Source organism: Pangasianodon hypophthalmus, chromosome 25 (assembly GCF_027358585.1).
Source record: "Pangasianodon hypophthalmus isolate fPanHyp1 chromosome 25, fPanHyp1.pri, whole genome shotgun sequence".
NCBI classification, from domain to species: domain Eukaryota; kingdom Metazoa; phylum Chordata; class Actinopteri; order Siluriformes; family Pangasiidae; genus Pangasianodon; species Pangasianodon hypophthalmus.
The window spans coordinates 15838783-15859196 of record NC_069734.1 but is presented as its reverse complement, the minus strand read 5'-3'; the positions used below and the strand labels follow the sequence as shown (position 1 = coordinate 15859196).

General features: G+C 40.0%; 2 protein-coding genes across 3 annotated transcripts in view; one reads left to right on the top strand and one right to left on the bottom strand.

Annotated features, from left to right (window-relative positions):
• LOC113547411 (sialoadhesin) overlaps positions 1–6360 on the top strand; it is a 6632-nt gene extending 272 nt beyond the window's left edge. The window contains exons 2-9 of one of the 2 annotated variants that reach the window (XM_026947734.3): positions 561–616; positions 1791–2141; positions 2220–2435; positions 2783–3109; positions 3202–3450; positions 3717–3837; positions 3914–3980; positions 4084–6359. In XM_026947734.3, coding sequence (XP_026803535.3) covers positions 568–616; positions 1791–2141; positions 2220–2435; positions 2783–3109; positions 3202–3450; positions 3717–3837; positions 3914–3980; positions 4084–4209 — 1506 coding nt within the window. In that variant the 5' untranslated portion in view covers positions 561–567 and the 3' untranslated portion in view covers positions 4210–6359. Of the gene's footprint in view, positions 1–560; positions 617–1790; positions 2142–2219; positions 2436–2782; positions 3110–3201; positions 3451–3716; positions 3838–3913; positions 3981–4083 lie in introns of both variants that reach the window. The other variant, XM_053229358.1, reaches the window with a different exon arrangement.
• Positions 6361–9042: 2682 nt separating this feature from the next.
• Positions 9043–20039, bottom strand: LOC128317068 (sialoadhesin-like). The gene is made up of 14 exons (XM_053229298.1): positions 18890–20039; positions 18403–18738; positions 18110–18322; positions 17605–17943; positions 17299–17520; positions 16786–17136; positions 16486–16701; positions 14449–14718; positions 12916–13185; positions 12596–12841; positions 12392–12473; positions 12226–12274; positions 9846–10075; positions 9043–9762 (listed from the first exon to the last, which is right to left on the bottom strand). The coding sequence occupies exons 1-14, from the start codon at positions 18963–18965 to the stop codon at positions 9678–9680; spliced, it is 2985 nt and encodes a 994-aa protein (XP_053085273.1). The 5' UTR covers positions 18966–20039; the 3' UTR covers positions 9043–9677.
• Positions 20040–20414: the final 375 nt, after the last annotated feature.

Genomic DNA, 20414 nt, shown 5'->3' with positions numbered 1-20414 from the left:
CAGTTTAACAAATGCAGAAGTTAAAAACAGTCAGTCTGGCCAAATGGATTTGGATTTGGAATAAATTGGCAGATAGAAATGAACATAAGCCTGTCTGCGTTTCTCCTGCATCAAATCATCACAATGTTTAAACAACCTAATAAAAAGATGATTATTTTAAGTGAATTTTACCTCAGGTGATGAGACAGGAGAACTCATTTCCATTGCAAACTTATAATTCTTTAATATATATATATATATATACATTTTTTTTTTAATTAAGTTGTCTGTCTATACGTAGATTAGCTTATAACTGGAAAGGTAGGCAGGGTGTCTTTCCGTGGACTTGAAATGAAATCTTTCAACAAGATTTTTTTTTTTTTTATCTTTTCACTCTTAACTAGACTTTAAAACGCTTGAACTTCACTTCTGATTGAGTCTGTAGTTTTACATGTAGTAGGAAATGTCAACATTTCAACAGGCTGCCACGCAAACGGAATTTCACAAAAATGACAATTTCATATAACATATTATACGGTTGAATTTTTCTTTTTCTGTTTTTTTTTTTTCATTGTTCTTAGTGGAACAATGGACTTTGAATCCAGAATCCTGCTGATCCTGCTAGTATATATTACAGGTAGGGTTGCTATATTTGTTGTCTATTAACATAATGCTTTTGTCATTATATTATTTAGAATATTGTTCATAATATACTGCTAGTGACACTAAAACATAATGACTGTATATTAGATGAAGCTTTCTGTGCGACATGGAATATGTTAGCCATGCCATTTTTCCAGCACGCCCAAACTAGAGAAGGTAGAGAACCTAAAACGAATGGACAAAGTGGTCAAAATTTCATAAACTGCACTTAATGAGTATTTATTTCTGCATTATTTGCTAGTGTAGCTTTTGGAACAGCAATATACAATATACAATATTAACCGATTAGCAGCCAAACAGGGAAGTTGTACTGGGCTTGGGCTGGATGAGCGACCCAGGATGGATTAGTAGTCCATTGACTTGCAGAACAAAACCATCTGAACAATGTCTGTTTGATAAAACTATAATGATCTAGACCTATGCCTTGTTTGCAACTCATCAGAGAAGCTAATATTTCCCCTGTTTTGTAAAATGATTTGCTGCCATTTGTAGTAAGAGCTTCTGCACATAAGGAAACTTTTGTAGCTAGAGACTATATGAGTAAGCAATATTGAATATTACATTAGAATGAGTTATAGTTCAGTCATGGGTTACAAATTATTCTTCACCAGTCTCGCTAAAGCAGCAGGAGTGATAAATGTGCACGCTGATCTGAGAACAGTTTATTTTGAAGTCTATTTTGTAAGCTGTGAGTCTAAGATTTGAAAAGAGGAAGCTGGTCTCAGAGCAGCACAGTTTGCAGGCTCTTGATCTCTCAGGTTTTATTTATCCAATTCGACCAGTGAATTTGCCAAAGCAAAGGAATAATGCAATAATGTAAATGCACACACACGTGTTACTCTGAATGAATGTGCTGATCCAGCTTAGTGTTTGCACCATTTTGTACAAAAAAAGAAAAAACAGAAATAAGATAAAAGCGTGGAGGAAGGATTTGAAGATCATAATCATAAGACAGCCAATAAAATGTGATTAAAGGAAACCAAGTGATAATAATATTAATGATTTGACAGTTTTAATTCATTTAGTGATCAAATTTGACACACTACAGAAATACTATTAGAACAAGTGCATTAATATAAATGTAGTTTATAACCTGTGATATATAAACATGTTTTATGGTCTTTTAATATTTCATGTTAATATTTCAGTTTCAGAATCAGCTGTACAGCACGTGAAAGTGTCATGCCGTAATGAGATCTGTGCTCTGAAGGAGTCATCTGTAAACCTGACGTGTTCGTACTCAAATATCAACATCACCACTGGCTTCTGGTTCAGCCTAAAGGACAAAGCTAAATGGAGGAAGGAGGAACAGCCAGAGGACTTAGCTTTAGACTCAGACTATGCAGGACGTGTGAGCTACACAGAGATGACAAACTTCAGCTCGACTCTTACAATAACAGACCTGAGAGAGAGAGACTCAGGGGAATATCGCCTCATGTTCTTTACGGATAAAGGAGAGAAATATCTGAGCTCAGCTGGAGTTACTCTAACAGTTACAGGTAACAGAGCAGCTAGTCTGTAATAACCTGTGCTGTTATACACGTCTGTTATACACATTCACCTTTTATTACATTTAGACCTGCAGGTGACCCGTGACTCCACAGAACAAGCTCTAACCTGCCGCACTTCCTGTCTTCTGACCTCTGCTCTTCACCGGTACTACTGGTACAGGAATGGACAATACTTAAAGAAATACACAGACAACATGGAAACTTTCCCTTTAAGAAATGCTGAAGATGGCAGTTACTCCTGCTCTTTTCATGGCTATAACAATATTCACTCTCCTCCACTGTGTGAGTATTCATTTTGCTGCAAAATGCAATAGATGATGTAATAGAATAATTTGCATAGTCATTGAATTGTCATGATCATTTGCATATCAAAACGTCTTATGTGAAGAAGGAAGATTTTCTGGAATAGAACAGAACAGAATATCTGAATTAAATGCAGAGATATAGTCATAGAAATGTGAGAATCAATCAATCAATCATTCAATCAGCAAATAGGCAGTGAAAGTTTAGTTTTGTTACGGTTTATGGAAGAGGCTGTCTTCAGGACTGAAGCACTGATGTTACCAAAATAGTTTTACAATCAGCTTCCAATGATTGGAATACCTTCCCATGACCTGTTTCCATTTTAGGTGTTAACAGGAACTGTTTGAGTGTGACCTACCCAGAGAAAAGAGTGTGTGTTTTGGAAGGGTCTTCAGTAGAATTTGCTGGCAGTTACTCACATTCCAGTGATCAGCGTGTTAGTAAAGCATTCTGGCATTCTCATAAGGACTTCCAGGACCTGAAGCAGGAAACGCAGTTTACTAATCGAGTCGAATATGTGAACAAAAACAGAAGCTGCACTTTGAAAATGAACCAGCTGACAAAGAAAGACTCGGGAGAATATCGCTTTAGATTCCTTACTAATGATGGTGAAAAATTCTCTGGTAGACCTGGAGTGGTTCTGAGTGTTACAGGTAATGTCCTACACTGAACTGTCTCTAGTTCTGGTCTCTCTGCATTGATGTAAATCTGTTAACTCACTTTCCTTTATTTTTTGCATACTCAGATCTGCAGGTAAGAGTGAGTCACTCTGCAGTGGCATCAGAAGGACAGACTACAGTAACGCTGAGCTGCATCGCCTCCTGCACTCTGTCTAACAACCCCACTTACATGTGGTACAAGAACGGACAGCCTGTTACTAACAAACTCACCAAACACAACAAGCTCTACCTGATCTCCAGTGAAGATGCAGGCGACTACTCCTGTGCCGTGAGAGGACGTGAGGATCTCCGGTCTCCTGAACAAACTGTGACACGTGAGCCACAAAAAGTCCATCAGTCCATTATACTAATGTATAGGGTTGTGGTAGCTCAGGTTCAATCTCAGAAACACCAGAGAGCAGCTATTAGTCCTCAACTGCTTGGCTTGGTTGTCAGTGACGAGGTAGTTGTTGATTATTTTCATCTAGCAGCATGCGCCGCTGTGTTTTATTCCTTACATATGAATTACCTAGCCCATGGAAGCAGAGCACATCCAAGAGCTCATGGCAGGATGTTAACATTATGTTCATAAATACATCAGTTTCAGAGGCTGGCCCTTGTCCAGGATGCGTTCCAGGAGAAGAAGGGAACGGAATCCTCATCGCAGTGGGAGTAACAGTCTTCCTGGCTCTAATAATCATCGCAGGAGCTCTGTGGATGTGGTATGTAAAGTGTTAGATGATAGGCTCTTTTGCACATTGCATTTGCTCAAAATTCTCAAAATGGTTTATTTCTCAGGAGGAGAAAGTCCAAATCAGTTAAAAGCCACAGCTGCACTGAGGGTACGGATCCCCAGAGTGGACAGGTGAGACAATTTGGAAGGTGGGACTGTACGATAATGTGATTTTATTATTATTATTATTATTATTTGCCTCTCATCTGCCTGCTCTCTCTGTCTCTCACATCAGGATGATGTTCAATACTCAAGCATTCACTTCCAGTCCGCTGGTGGCAAATTTCCTCGGGACACCACAGTGGAAGAGAGCGTCCAATACGCCGAGGTGAACATCCGAAGACCCCCTGCTGCCACCTAGTGAAAAAGATTTCCATCATGATCGCTGTACTGAAGTTTTTAATGGCTGGACTTTAGTTTGAAGAATTCTCAAATCTGGTCAGAAGGTGTGAACTTATTTTCCATAACAGCAATTCGGACTGTGTCCTGTAAGGAGAATTTTTTTTTTTTTTTTTTTCCTTAACATTTATGGAAGGAGTCTCCAGTGTCAGTGAGAATCATTCACTGAATATGTCAGTAACATTCAGAGGCAAAGCTGAGGCAAAGTTCATGTTTTCAGGACAGATGATGTTGCAGTTTCTCAGTAGCATTTTTTAGCAAGCTTCATTTTTTTTGTCTTATCTGTTTCAAAAAAAAAAAAAAAGAGGCTGGTGAGGGAATGGAACTAACTTATTTCACAGATTTTCTATATCATAATTATAACCGGGTAAAAAGTGTCATTCTTTAATGAATAAAAATTGTTTGCTGTGAGATAACTTCTTGTAGTATAAAAAATAAGGCACTTTGGGACACGCTGTTATAGGAAAAGAATCAACAATGGTGTTGTAACTTAGCCTCACCGAGTCGCACTTCATAGAGTCGTTGATTATTTTCCTATAACAGCACACCCCTTTAGGTTTTACTTCTTACACAACATAATTTTTTTTAATATGCAGTTGAGTGCATTCACTTGATATACTTTGAAATTGGTTCATTTGATATTTTATTTCATGTTTGATCCTTTTTTTAAAAATTTTATTTATTTAGTAGCCCAAGTAGATGTAAAGGTTGGATATTCAGTCTGTAATACTGTATATGCTCAGATCAAATGCGGATAACGTCGAGCAAATTCAAGCTGTTTGTAAATGGGACCTGAATAAACAGCACCAAATTCATACGTGGACCAGCATTGCAGAATTCGCCCGGTCTTCCCAGTTGAAAATTAAAACAAATAACTAAAGATTTAATAGAATAATACACTGAAAAAATGATACTTTGGACCAACTTTAAAAAATTACTCTAATTTGTTACACCCAAATTTATTAGATTTTCTCTAATTATATTTAGGATTTGGTTCAAACCTTAAATTCTGATTTAATATTAATCAAAAATATTTCTTTTCCCAAAGACAAAAATTTACATTCACACAAAGTAAAAAGAATATTTATTATAAAGACTATACAACTTTTTTTTATTTTTTTTTATTTTGAAATAACCTAATGTTTACTATTACATCTAAGTTTAGTTTTTAATTTTGAATAAACTAGTTACAAAAAAACTCTAATTTTGTTACAGGCAATTTTATTAACTTTATTAAATTTCTTATTCTGTAGAAACTATAATTTCCAATTATACCTTAATCAGTATATTTTCTTTAGACACAAGCCAAAATGTTACTTTTTGTAATGCAGGTCAGTATAATTTTATTTATTTTTTTGCTTTTTTACAACTCAGATTTCACCATAAACAAAAGTTAAATTAGCTATAATATGAAAGTAGAATTTTCACTTAAGATAAAACTAAGAACATTTTGTTAGTCAATGTTTAATTTAGTTTATTTAAATAAAGAAAGTAAATTGTGGTCTTTTCGATATGAAAAGAACCAAGGGAGTGTATATAGATGGAACAGGATTAATTAAGCCATTGAATGAAAATAAATAGATTTTATAAATTAATAAATTTGAACAATATTATGAAATTATTTTGTTGGATATTGGGTTTCATAAATGTATTTGTGATATATATATATATAGCAATATATATAGCTAACTCCTGTTGTATATGTGCACATATGCACATATTAATGTCTACTGTTTTAACATTATTAATCATTATTAATCTAATCTTTCTATATTATCTCTTTCATCTCTAAATTTTACTGTTTCCACTAAAAATGCATGTTATCTTATTCATTTAACAGCAATTAAAATATAGAATCTAATAGGTAAAAAGTCCCTTTGTTATGTATTTTTTAAATAGAGATATTATTTTATCAATGCTGTGGACTATGGACTGTTTTTTTCCCAGATCTGTTTGGTTTATAGTTTGTTTCTAGACCTGGAATAAATCATATAATTGCTCTACTGCCATGCAATCCTGAATTCAGGCTTCTGTTGAGATTTTTCTGGTCTGGAAATAAGCTCCGGCTTGTGCGAAGGCTTGTCAGTGTTTCCATTATAACTGTAATTTGAAATGAGACTCTTATCATTAATGTTACATAATGTTACATATTATCAGGTATCTTGACTTGGTAGGTTCTTATTGTTGGGATTCTGGTCCTATTAAATCCAATGCAGCAAATAAACCACAGGGTTGGTGAGAGTCCGGGTTATATAAAGAGAGTGTGTGATTGCAAAACAGGTGAGTGTCATTACTAAGCAGGTGTCCTTGAGGAAGGATAGGCACTTGTTTGGAGGTCATGTAATGAGTTTTGGGGTTGAAGATCATGGGAGTTGTAGTCTAGAACTTCAGGAGTCGCAGAAGTGGCTGAAAAGAATTACATATACACGAAATGGAAGATATGTAGACATGTACTTTTATATATGCAAAATGACTATGTAAATTTAATGTGGAGAATTCATATTAAGAAATATCACCTGAAATGTTTTTTAAGCTAAATTACTGAATCAGTTATGTCTTAAAGTCGGTAGGCCTGCAGATCTCATCAGCCTTACGTTCCTGGTGGAGCTTCACTTACCTGTTGATCTGAGGCTAAAAGTATACCAACTAAAACATGAAGCTTATGTCAATTTACAAAATGTTAAGTCATCCTCATCTAGCCCTCACACTGCTTCCTGTTGTAGTCACTAAAGACGCGCTCTGTGAACTGTACGGGGCTATTAGCGAGCTGCAGAATTCACACCCTGATGGACTGTTTATTGTTGCCAGAGATTTCAACCATGCAAATCTCAAGTCAGTCATCCCTAAATTCCATCAGCACGTGGACTTTGCAACGAGAGGGGAGAACACGCTGGATCTTGTTTACACAAACATCCCCGGCACGTACCCGGCCGAGCCCCGACCCCACCTCGGCTACTCCGACCACATCTCTGTTATGCTAATACCATCATACAGACCGCTCGTCAGACGCTCCAAACCGGTTCTGAAGCAGGTGAGAACCTGGCCAGCAGGAGCCATCTCTGCTCTTCAGGACTGTTTTGAACACACTGACTGGCACATGTTCGGGGAAGCGGCAACTGACGGCGACTTCACCAACTTGGAGGAATACGCGACATCAGTGACCAGCTATATCAGCAAGTGCATTGATGACGTCACCGTCTCCAAGATCATCACCACACACTCCATCCAGAAGCCGTGGATGTCTGTGCGCACGCTACTGAGGGCCCAAGACTCCGCCTTCAGAGCAGGCGACAAGGCGGTCCTAAGAACAGCAAGGGCCAAACTGTCCCGGGCCATCAGACAAGCAAAGCGGACACACGCACAGAGAATCCACAACCACTTCAAGACCAGCAGAGACACGCGGCGCATGTTGCAGGGCATCCAGGCCATCACCAAGTACAGGACAACATCACCTGCCTGTGACAGTGATGCCTCCCTCCCAGATGCACTGAACAACTTCTACGCTCGGTTTGAGGCGCAGAATGATGTGACGGCGAGGAAGTCCCCCCCTCCTCCCAATGACCAGGTGTTGTGCCTAACCAGACTCTACACAGAGTCAACCCATGGAAGGCTGCTGGACCAGACAACATTCCTGGCAGAGTGCTCAGAGGATGTGCAGACCAGCTGGCGGATGTTTTCACGGACATCTTCAACACCTCCCTGAACAGCACCGTCGTTCCGACGTGCCTCAAGGCCACCACCATTGTCCCCGTGCCTAAGTATCCAGTGTCCTGCCTCAATGACTACCGCCCCTTTGCACTTACACCCATCATCATGAAGTGCTTCGAGAGGCTCGTCATGAGTCACATCAAGACCCTGCTGCCCCCCTCACCGGACCCCCTGCAATTCGCTTACCGCCCCAACCGCTCAACAGATGACGCCATCACCACCACCCTCCATCTGGCCCTCACCCACCCGGACAATAAAGACACATATGTTTGAATGCTGTTCATAGACTTCAGTTCAGCATTCAACACAATCATTCCTCAGCACCTGATTGGTAAGCTGAACCTGCTGGGCCTGAACTCCTCCCTCTGCAACTGGATCCTGGACTTCCTGACTGGGAGACCTCAGTCAGTCCAGATCGGGAACAGCATCTCCAACACCACCACACTGAGCACTGGGGCCCCACAGTGCTGTGTGCTCAGTCCACTGCTGTTCACTCTGCTGACTCACGACTGTGTAGCAACGCACAGCTCGAATCACATCATCAAGTTTGCCGATGACACCACCGTGGTGGGTCTCATCAACAAGAATGACAAGTCAGCATACAGAGAGGAGGTGCAGCGGCTAACGGACTGGTGCAGAGCCAACAACCTGTCTCTAAATGTGGACAAAACTAAAGAGATGGTTGTTGACTTCAGAAGAGCACAGAATGACCACTCTCCGCTGAACATCGGTGGCTCCTCCGTGGAGATCGTCAAGAACACCAAATTTCTTGGTGTTCACCTGGTCACTCAACACCAGTTCCATAACTAAGAAAGCCCAGCAGTGCCTGTACTTTCTGAGAAGACTGAGGAAAGCACATCTCCCACCCCCCATCCTCACTATGTTCTACAGAGGGACTATCGAGAGCATCCTGTGCAGCTGCATCACTGCCTGGTTTGGGAATTGTCTCGGAACGCAAGACCCTTCAGTGGATAGTGAGGACAGCTGAGAAGATCTTCAGGGTCTCTCTTCCCTCCATCACAGACAATTACACCTCACGCTGCACCCGCAAAGCCAACAGCATTGTGGATGACCCCACACACCCCTCTCACACACTCTTCACCCTCCTGCCGTCTGGTAAACAGTACCGAAGCATTTGGTACCAGACTGTGCAACAGTTTCTTCCCCCAATCCATCAGACTCCTCAATACTCAGAAACTGGACTGAAAGAACACACACACATACATACACACACAATTGAGCATCATCCATCCTCTTTGCAATTTTTTTTGCAAGTTTTTGCACATTACATTATGCTGTTACAATATTTATTTATATTGTACATAGGCTGCTACTTCTTATGTTTACAATATTTCAGCTACTTATATTGTACTCTTGTACTCTTTGCGCTATTCTCACTGGATTCACTCCTGAAGTGTCCGAGTGTGTCACGAGATGTATTTTAAAACCACCAGCTCACCCAGATAAATGACTGAATATTGAAAGTCTGAATTAAGCAACCAGTGGTACATAGGTGACAATCATATATATGTTTTATTAAAGTAAGTGTCTGTATGAGTGTATACAATATATGTGGACATTATTTTGGTATCAAAAAGACTCAAAAAGAAACGTGTTAAAAGAAAAATCGAAATACGAAATGCTAAACAACTGCCAGTTTAATCTGAAATTAAGGATAAGTTTTAAAATGTATTTCTAAAGAACTACTTTATAATTCTGTCTTTATAAGGAAAAAAATCTGGCATCTGGTTGATCGTCACTTTTCTTACATTCGTTGAACTTCAGATTTCTGTAGATTTCCTCCGTCCTGTAAAATTTTAAAACATTGCACACATATCAGTCACTGAATAAACTGTTTATGATGAATAAAATGTAATTTGTGTCACCTACTGAACAGGTCTTGGTTTGGGAAGGTTCACTACGGCATATTCTACTTCCTCTTCCTCAAGCGTATTAGGCAGTTGAGCAGTTGAGTAGAGAGGCTCTTCCTTCATGTGGGAATGTGTAAAATTAATGGTGGAGTACCAAACATCATCCTGTCCTTCTGAGGAGGCTGTATGTGTGAGGTCAGAGGTCATGGCCATAGCTGAGATGTTACCATATATAGGGGCAGAGTTACTCTTGAGAGAGAAAGAGAGAGAGAGAGAGAGAGAGAGAAAGATGGGACATAGTTATACAAATCAACACCTTGGAATTATAAGGTTATATCCAAATATATTGGCAAAAATGTGTTAAGTACAGTCCCGTCCAAAACTATTGGAACGGCAAGGCCAATTCAATTGTTTGTGCTACACAGCAAAGACATTTGGGTCTGAGATCAAAAATGGATACGAGATAAGAGTTTGGGATTTACATCTAGATGTGTTAAACAACATAAAACATAGAACCTTTTGTATCAGACCACCCAAGTTTTAGGTGAGCAAAAGTATAGGAACAGATAAATTTTGAAGTAAATAAAACTTAATATTTGGTTGCCTATCCCTTGCTTGCAATAACTGCATCAAACCTGCGACTCACTGACATAACCAAATTGTTCATTTCTTCTTTTGTGATGCTCTTTCAGTTGTTGCATGTCTTGGAGAGTTTCTCCCTGCAGTCTCCTCTTCAGGAGGTGAAATGCTTGCTCAATTGGGTTAAGGTCTGGTGATTGACTTGGCCAGTCTAAAGCCTTCCACTTTTCCCCCTTATAAAGTCCTTTGTTGAGTTGGCTGTGTGTTTTGGATCGTTGTCTTGCTGCATGATAAAGTTCCTACGGATTAATTTGGATGCATATCTCTGTAAATTGGCAGATAAAATGTTCCTGTAAACTTCTGAATTCATTCTGCTGCTACAATCATGAGTCATCACTAAACCTCATCAATAAGGTTTAGTGAGCCTGTTCCAGAAGCAGCCATGCAAGCCCAAACCATGACACTACCTCCACCATGCTTGACTGATGAGCTGGTATGTTTTGTATCATGAGCAGATCCTTTCTTTCTCCACACTTTGGCCTTTCCATCACATTGGGAAAGGTTCATCTTGGTTCCAGAACTTTTGTGGCTCATCTCTGTACTTTTTTGCAAATTCCAATCTGGCTTTCCAATTCTTACAGCTGATGAGTGGTTTGCATCTTGTGGTATGGCCTCTATATTTCTGCTCTTCTTCAAACAGTGGATAGTGACCTAGCCACCCATGTAACCAGCTGGGCTGAACCCCTGAATGGCTACATAGACGCGAACTTGTGGGGACACCACCTGCAAGATGAAGAGTGTGGGTCAGGTGCTATGCTAGTTGGGTTGCAAGGATGTAATGCACAGCCTTTTACATACCATTGCAATGGAAAATGTCTTTGTGTACATGGAAGGCCACTTCACTGGTGTGCAAAGAGTCAGAATTAGTGCATGAGATGGAAAAGTATGGACTAGATATAATTGGCCTTACACAGTAGGCTCAGTATGGGCTCTGGTTCCAAAATTCTTGATCAGGGGAGGACTGTCTCTAATCTAAGATGTGCTGGTGGACACCAGTGGTCAGGAAAGCTGTCAAGTTGAAGAAGGATGCCTTCCTGATTAATGCTCAAGCATAGTACAGGCAATACCGACTCAATTGAGAGCTATAGAGAGCTAGATGGGCTGCTGCAAAAGCAGTTATAGAAGTGAAAGCCTGGGCATGGGAGAAGTTCCGAGAGCCCACGAAAAAATACTTTTGGGTCACCCTGAAGATGTTCTGGCAAAAAATTCGGTGCTTCAGGAAAGGAAGACAAGACCACACTCTGTTAAGCAAGTGTGAGGCAGTATTGATCTCTACTAGGGTTACGCAACGGAAGGAGCACTTTATCCAGGAAATTTTTTACCCCACGGCCATGTCCTCTATTCAAGATGCAGTTTGAGAAATCTTTGGTGTTTTGGACTCCATTTTTGTGGCTAAGGTTACCAAGGTGGTTAGAAAACTTCAGAATGGCAAGGCTGCAGAGGTGGATGAGATTCAGTCTCAGGTGAAGGCACTGGATAAGGCTGGGGTTATGTGATTAAAACGTGGGATGAGAGTGGGATGCTCCCGTCAGGTGAGGGGAGAGACTTCACCTCTCACAATATGTTGGGAACATCTAGGGACTTGTTGATGGGGATAAAGAAGTCTGGGCTAACACTCTCATGCAACCCCCACCACAAAAAGCAGACAGAAAATAAATGAAGGAATGGCTGAATGTTTTGATCAAACCTTTAGGAAAAGCCATGACATTTTAAATAACTGAATTTCCCATTTCTCTGTTAATACCCTTGCCAAAACTTACAGTGACACTGTTCTCCTCACTCCTGCTGCTGGCCACTGGTACTCCTCTCCTGTTGGAATATGTATAATAAAATCACCGGCACAGTTAAAGGGGTCTCTGGGTGCAAAAAGTTTGAGAACCCCTGTAAACGATGTGTAACGTTGTAAATGTGATTTCGGTTTCTTACCATTTCCACAGACACACAGGAATGAATATAAGAACCAATGCAACAGTGACACCAAGACTTGCGTATTTCACAGCTCTGTTATCTGTATCAGTAAAGAACAACCAGCATGTTCAAAAGTCACATATGTCTTGCAGTGGAGACAAAGAGGGGGCAAGAAAAGGTGATGCATCATCACAACATTGCATGCTTGTGTGAAGCGAGTACCTGATGTATATGCCCATTTTGATGAATTGGATGATCCAAATCCATTCCTTGCTGTACAGTAGTAAAATCCATCTGCTGTTGAGGATAAAGTTAAATTGGTGCCATTTCCAATCAGTATCACATCTCCTTCTGTTTTCCTGTACCAGGTGTAAGAGCTGATGGGGTTGGAGTCACTCACGCACAACAGTGTGACCAGATCACCAGACACGGATGGAAAGACAGTCACAGATGGGATTCGTGGAGGGTCTGATCAGAAGTATCAGTTGATTAGTCATTGAATGTATTACATTTAGAAAATTAAAAAAAAAAACAGTACTTACATAACACGTCCAGGTGTGTAGGTGTAGAGTTGTGCTGTCCCAGCTGGTTGTGAGCAGTGCAGTAGTACAGTCCGCTGTTCTGGGAGCTGATGTTGCTGATGCTGTAATTCTGGCCTGTTGTCAGCAGTGTGTCTGCATCTGCTTTCTGCTTAAACCAGGAGTAGGTGAGAACAGGAGGGTTTGCATCACTGCTACAGCTCAGAGTCACTGAATCCCCCTCCACTGTGTCTCCAGAGGAAAGAACCACTGCTCTGGTGTTTTTAGGGGAATCTGAAAGCAGGCATTAATATTAATATTAATATCAATATTAAAAACACTGGGCCTCATGAACATACAGTAACATAAATGCGTCAAGAATTATACTGAGGCCTTTAAGGCCTTAGCATACTTTATGTGGAGATGTTGTGTGGAGGCTTCGTTCTCTGTTTTGGGTGAACACTACATGTCCAACTCTATGTTGTTACAAACAAGGTATGCCCAAGCCGAATCATTCCATGATAGATGAGGAGCAGTAATCTTTTTCTTGTAGTTTTGGAAATTGCCATTAAATTTTAATAGCACCACTGCAGTACTGGAGCACTTATACACCAATACGAAACAGCAGGGAGTATACAAATGTGTAAGCTCGCAAAGGTGGTTTTGTCTTCAACTCTTACAGATGTCGTCTCAGCATTTAGTATGTTGAGGGCTTTAGTGGGTGTGTGTGGTAGCTGACTAGCTGCAATGGCTGAGCTGCATTAGTGGATTAACCCTCCATGGTACCGTGTTGCCTCCAGGCAAAATGAAAAACTTTGGCTTGCTGCAGCAAAAATCAACAACAAATCTTCTGAGTCTATGCTTCATCAGGAAGGGACGACCCAATACTAAACAATAGAAATGCAAAAATTGATCATATTATCGACTGGCAGCCAATTTCAGTCTTCTTTCAGCAGGTTTGCACTGTATTTCCTCTATAGTACCCTTTAACCAGTATTTCAGTCATTTTTCATCAAGATAAAAATGGGATCTATGTTTATCCGTAAGTCAAGATGTATTTTGAATAACTTTATATCAGAAATATATAAATGTGTGTTAGAAAATTACAAAAATGTGTGTGTTGCCCTGAGGCAACAAACTCCAAAATCCCTGAAAATGAAAAACTTTTTGAAAATAAATATTGGTTATGTTTAAGCATTCAATTGTAAGTAGAAAACAACAGCACAATTTTTTTTAATGGTATCTTAATGTGTACCATAGAGAGGTGATAAACGTTTGCGTGCATGGAAGGTCCCTTAGGAGTTTGGTTTGGCCTACAAAAATATTTACTTACATTAAATTATTTTTCAGCTTTTGTGGATGTTGCACATGCAATTCCGGAACCAACTATTTACCCTGTTACAAACACCATTAATTCTTTCCACTTCCACACATACAAACTTCAACTGGAAGCAAGAATATATGCATGAAGGAAAAGCAAACCTGGTTTTTAAATGCCACAAGTATGTATAAAAATTGTTTTGTTTAGGTACATCCAGATTAAGGCATGACACATACGTAACACATCCAGGTGTGTTGGTGTAGAGTTGTGCTGTCCCAGCTGGTTGCGAGCAGTGCAGTAGTACAGTCCGCTGTGCTGGGAGCTGATGTTGCTGATGCTGTAATTCTGGCCTGTTGTCAGCAGTGTGTCTGCATCTGTTCTCTGCTTAAACCAGGAGTAGTTGAGAACAGGAGGGTTTGCATCACTGCTACAGCTCAGAGTCACTGTATCCCCCTCCACTGTGTCTCCAGAGGAAAGAACCACTGCTCTGGTGTTTTTAGGGGAATCTGATTGGGAAATTATGAAGAATTAGACAATAAATACGTATTAGTTTATATATTTTGATCACAAGTCACAATGAAGTACCTAAATCAGGTGTTATGTACCCCATCATCATTTGAAATCTTCAAGTCCCATGACAGATACAAAAAAAAAGTATGCCTTGCAGAGATTAGAATTACCAGGACCCACCCCTGGAGTAAGGCCTGGGGGTGGTGTCCTCAAGCAAGTGGGGAGACAGAAATATTATGGACAGTTTCAGACGGACCCTTGCAACGGAAGGGTTTTGAAACATGGAAGGTCAATTTACTGGTGGGGAAAGAGTCTGAGTTAGTGCGTGAGATAGAAAGGTACATGGAAAGGTATGGACTAGATATAGTCGGCCTTACATCAACATGGGAAGTGTCTGGCAGAAGCTTCGGTAAGAGATGAATTTAATATGAATTTCCCACCTCTGAAAGGACTTTTCCATTGTACCGAGTGAGGTAAAGGACATGATCAAGTAGCTTTGTACTCAGCAGTATAGTAGAGACACCTGCAAGAAGCTCTGGACTGAAAGGCTGTCAGTGTCTGTCTGGGCAATAACCCTAAGATGCTGGTGGACACTAGCGGTGAGGGAATTGATGCCTAGTGGCCCCTTCTGAGCATTGCTCTTAGAGGGCTCTCCTCTCTTTAATTGAGAGGCATAGGAGAGGCAGAAGGGCTGAAGCAAAAGTAGTTCCAGAAGAGAAAGCTCTGGCATGGGAGGATTATGAAGAGTCTGTGGAAATAAGACTTTCAGGTGGCCACAAAAATGCTCTGGAAAACATTTTGTGCCTCAGGATGGGGAGAAGAGAAAAAATGAGAGGGGAGTGTTGACCTCTATGGGGGATCTTGCTGAATGCTCTGGCGAAACATTTGGTGCCTCAGGATGGGGAGAAGAGAACAAATGAGAGGGCAGGGTTGACCTCTATGGGGGGATCTTGCTGAATTATGGAAGGAGCACTTTGAGGAACTCCTTAACCCAGTGGACATGTCATCTCTTCAGGAGGCAGTGGGAGAAATCTCTAGTGTTTTGGATTCCAAAAGTATATGGACCTGGCCATCACATCCATATGTTGTTCTTCCCCAAACTGTTGCCACAAAGTTGGAAGGAAACAATTGTCTAGAATGTCTTTTTATGCAGTAGCATTACAATTTTCCTTTCACTGGAACCAAGAGGCCCAAACCTGTTCCAGCATGACAATGGCCCTGTGCGCAAAGCGAGCACCATGAAGACATGATTTGCCAAGGTTGGAGAGGAAGAACTCAACCCCACTGAACACCTTTGGGATGAACTGGAACGCCGACTGCATCCCAGGCTTCCTCACCTGACTTCAGTGCCTGATCTCACTAATGCTCTTGTGGCTGAATGAGTGCAAATCCCTACAGCCACAAATCCACCCAGTCAGTGCTTTGTGGTGGCATGGGTGGGAAATGATACAATAAAGCACCTTCTGGAGTGTCTCGATGAGTAAGGGAAAATGTGAAACAAATATTTTCTCACAGGATATGATTTAATATTTACCAAAATATAAAGTTGAACATGATATACAATATATTACATGGGGGTAAAAGATTAGCCATAGCAATATTAGGACATTTAAAATAATAATAATAATAATAATAATAACAACAACTAACATCATTAGTTAGTCTCAGATGTGTGTCAACAAATACTATATCTTTATTGTAATCTAACAGAAGCTGCAAGTGAGATGAAGATAGAGTGAGTGAAGTTTAAAGTGAGTTCTTACAGACAGCAGGAGAGCGAAGCTGCTCATGTCCTCTTACAGCACAGGAGTAGCTGCTTGCATCCCCGCTTTCGACATACATTTCATTTCTGTCCTGGTTAGTAACACGCTGTCCGTTCCTGTACCAGATGTAAGTGGGGTTGTTAGACAGAGTGCAGGTGGTGACACAGCTCAGCTTCTTTTGCCCTCTACTTGAGTCTGATACTGTAACCTTCAGATCTGCAAGTAATAAGCATGGTTTGTTGTTATTTTCAAATGTAGAATGTCTTTATAGCTAACTTATCCTTGCTCATACAGCATTACCTGTGACAGACAGAGAGACTCCAGGTTGGCCGGTGTATCTGCCTTGAGGATCATCAGTGTAGAATCTGAATCTGTATGTTTCAGCGTCTCTCTCTGTCAGGTTAGTGATTCTCAGACTACAGTTATTCTGGGAGCTGTGTGTGTACTGCACTCGGCCCCGATACTCCTCATCCTCTCTCACATCCACGGGCTCAACACCGACCTGCTCTTTAATGAACCAGAACACTTCTGTGATGTTGGAATGATCAGGGAAGGTGTAATAACTGTGTATGTCCACTGATGAGCCAATCAGAGAGCAGATAGTCTGGGTGGAGTAAGTCACACTCCAGCAGCTCTTCTCATCAAAAACACCTGAAACATACAAACTGAGTTAGAACAGATATCTAAACTTATATCACTCATTATAAAGCATCACTCAGTCATGAATCAATAAGCATGTGAGTTTATTGGAATCTAACAGAAGCTGCCAGTGAGATGATGACAGAGTGAGTGAAGTTTAAAGTGAGTTCTTACAGACAGCAGGAGAGCGAAGCTGCTCATGTCCTCTTACAGCACAGGAGTAGCTGCCTGCATCCCAACTACTGTCATGCCGAGACAGTTCATGTGTGTACTGGTCAGTAACACGCTGTCCGTTCTTGTACCAGATGTACGTGGGGTTGTTAGACAGAGTGCAGGTGGTGATGCAGCTCAACTTCTTTTGTCTGCTACCCGAGTTTGATACTGTAACCTTCAGATCTGCAAGTAATAAGCACGGTTTGCTGTTATTTTCAAATGTAGAATATCTTTATAGCTAACTTATCCTTGCTCATACAGCATTACCTGTGACAGACAGAGAGACTCCAGGTTGGCCAGTGTATCTGCCTTGAGGATCATCAGTGTAGAATCTGAATCTGTAGGTTTGAGCATCTCTCTCTGTCAAGTTAGTGATTCTCATTCTACAGTCATTCTGGGAGCTGTGTGTGTACTGCACTCGATCCTGATACTCCTCATCTGCTCTCACATCCACAGGCTCAACACCGATCTGCTCTTTAATGAACCAGAACACTTCTGTGACCTCGTAATGAAGAGGGTAGGTGTAATAACTGTGTATGTCCACTGATGAGCCAATCAGAGAGCAGATAGTCTGGGTGGAGTAAGTCACACTCCAGCAGCTAATACCTGAAGCATACAAGGAACAGAAATTTCTCAAATGTAAAATAAAGTTACACTACAGTAACCTCAACATCATTCAGTCATGAATCACTGCCTGTGAGTTTATTGGAATCTAACAGAAGCTGCCAGTGAGATGAAGACAGAGTGAGTGAAGTTTAAAGTGAGTTCTTACAGACAGCAGGAGAGCGAAGCTCCTCATGTCCTCTTACAGCACAGGAGTAGCTGTCTACGTCCTCACGACTGACATACATTTCATTTCTGTCCTGGTCAGTAAAAAGCTGTCCGTTCTTGTACCAGATGTAAGTGGGGTTGTTAGACAGAGTGCAGGCGGTGCAGCTCAGCTTCTTTTGCCCACTACCTGAGTCTGATACTGTAACCTTCAGATCTGCAGATAATAAACAAGGTGAGGCATGTTCATATAGTTAAACATATAATTGAGTGTGTGTGTGTGTGTGTGTTAGTTACCTGTAACAGTCAGATGAACTCCAGATGATGCTGATATCCAGTCTCCTCTCTGTGTGACTTTAAATCTGAAGTTATAAACTCCAGAGTCACTCACTCTCACATTCCTCAGTGTCAGCTCACAGGAAGACGTCACTGTGCTTACAGACACTCGTCCTGAGTATTGTGGATCTTTGCTCAGGTCTTGTGTTTCTGCTTCAGAGCTCTGGACTTGATACCACTCTCTCTGTGTGGCGGAGTGTTTAGGTTTTGTAAATGTACAGGGGATTTTTACTGTAGATCCAGTAACAGCACAGAGATGCTGAGAGGAGAGAGTTACACTGTGCTGAGCCTGAACTCCTGGAAAACACACACACACACACACACAGTGTGTTGAAATGGGCAGACTGTGTTTCAGTTACTTTTAGTATCTCAATTCAGTTCGATTCAGTTTATATATATATATTTTTAACAATAGACACACAAACCAGCTTTACAGAAGCAGATTTACCTGCCAACACCAGGACAATTGCTGCTGCTGAAAAAAGTCTTGCTCTAAAAAAGTCTTGCTCTAATGGCTGCATCATCCCTTAAAGACAGATTATATTTAGTGATAAAGATGCACAGTACTAGAATTATATTTTACTTTTGGTTTAACCACATAATTATCAAAATTAAAATTATAATACACGCATATAAAATGATTTAACCGATGGTTACCTCAATAAAAAATACAGATGGAAAAGTACATAACTAGGAAAAGTTTCAATCTTACAGAGAAGCCCTGAAATGCAAGTTGTGAATAAAGCCGAAGTGCTATGGCATGATTTTGACTTAATATCTCATTATTTAGACTTAATAACTCGTCATTTTAAGACATCTCTTTATTTTGACTTAACTAGTCATTTCAATATATATCATCTTGTTATTTTAACTTAATAACTTACTGTATTACTGTATTATTTTGACTCATAACAAGTGTACGTAGAATGACACGCCACTAAAATATGTTTGGAGGAGAAACTAGAAGTTGATACTGTAGATTGAGTACACATTGTTGAATTAAAGTACAAATTGCACAAAAGGACAGATGACAGAACAGTCTGGTTTACTGAGTGTCTGGGAAACAGCGTACTTCTAAATGAAATACTTAGAAAGTAATATTCAGTAAATAAGGAAGGGAAAATAAGGAAGAAGTCTTCAGAGGTACCAGACTCAAAACTCATCCTCATCTGGGTGACACCTGATAGTGTGATTATAAGTCATTACTCTTCAACAGATTTACGCTATATACTCAAATAATACTAAGAGCATTAAAAGGATGTTCAGTATGAGAGCATCAGGGTTTTTTTAATGATTATTTATGATTAGTCTTATTAGTCAATTGTGGGGTCTTAAATATTAAATCCAAACAACAAGATAAGAAGCATAATATCTTCAAGAAAAAAATAACAAGATATTTCATCAAAATAATGACACAGCACTTCACTAATTTTTTTCAAAGCCGTCACTTCAGGGCCTCTGTACTACAGGAAGTATAATGATATACTATTTGAAATTTAATAAGTGAACTAAGCATCACATATATTGTGCATTTTAACAATACTTACAATCCTATACTATTTGAATGTACTATATGATGAATAAAATATAAAAACATGTGAAAAATACTTACCTTTCCTGCACCGAGTTCTTGTCTGGTATGTTGTTTGCACTGAAATAGAAACCTGAAGCAGGCTCACTGGTTTCCTTCCTCATTTACTTGAATAATTAGAATGATTTGTTTCAAAATGACTCAAGTGAGTTACTTGAAGTTAGATTAAGTCCTTGTTGCATACCATTAAATCTAAAATGACTTACAGATGAAATATAATACAATCCAAACATATACATTTTAAATGAACCTTGATTTAGGTAAATAACAGATCTGATGAAAGCAGTTATTATGGCAAATGCTGCCTAAGAGAATAACCCTATAAGTTGACATAAAAAGCTTACACAGATGTTATGTATCCCTGTGATCACTAAGGAAAGAG

Excerpts from the sequence above, each read along its gene's own strand:
- LOC128317068 (XM_053229298.1), bottom strand. The coding sequence starts at position 18,965 with ATGATGCAGCCATTAGAGCAAGACTTTTTTAGAGCAAGACTTTTTTCA. Across the intron at positions 18,739-18,889 it reads AATTGTCCTGGTGTTGGCAG|GAGTTCAGGCTCAGCACAGT; the intron begins GTAAATCTGCTT and ends TGTGTTTTCCAG. Across the intron at positions 17,137-17,298 it reads GCTTCGCTCTCCTGCTGTCT|GTGTTTTTGATGAGAAGAGC; the intron begins GTAAGAACTCAC and ends TGTATGTTTCAG.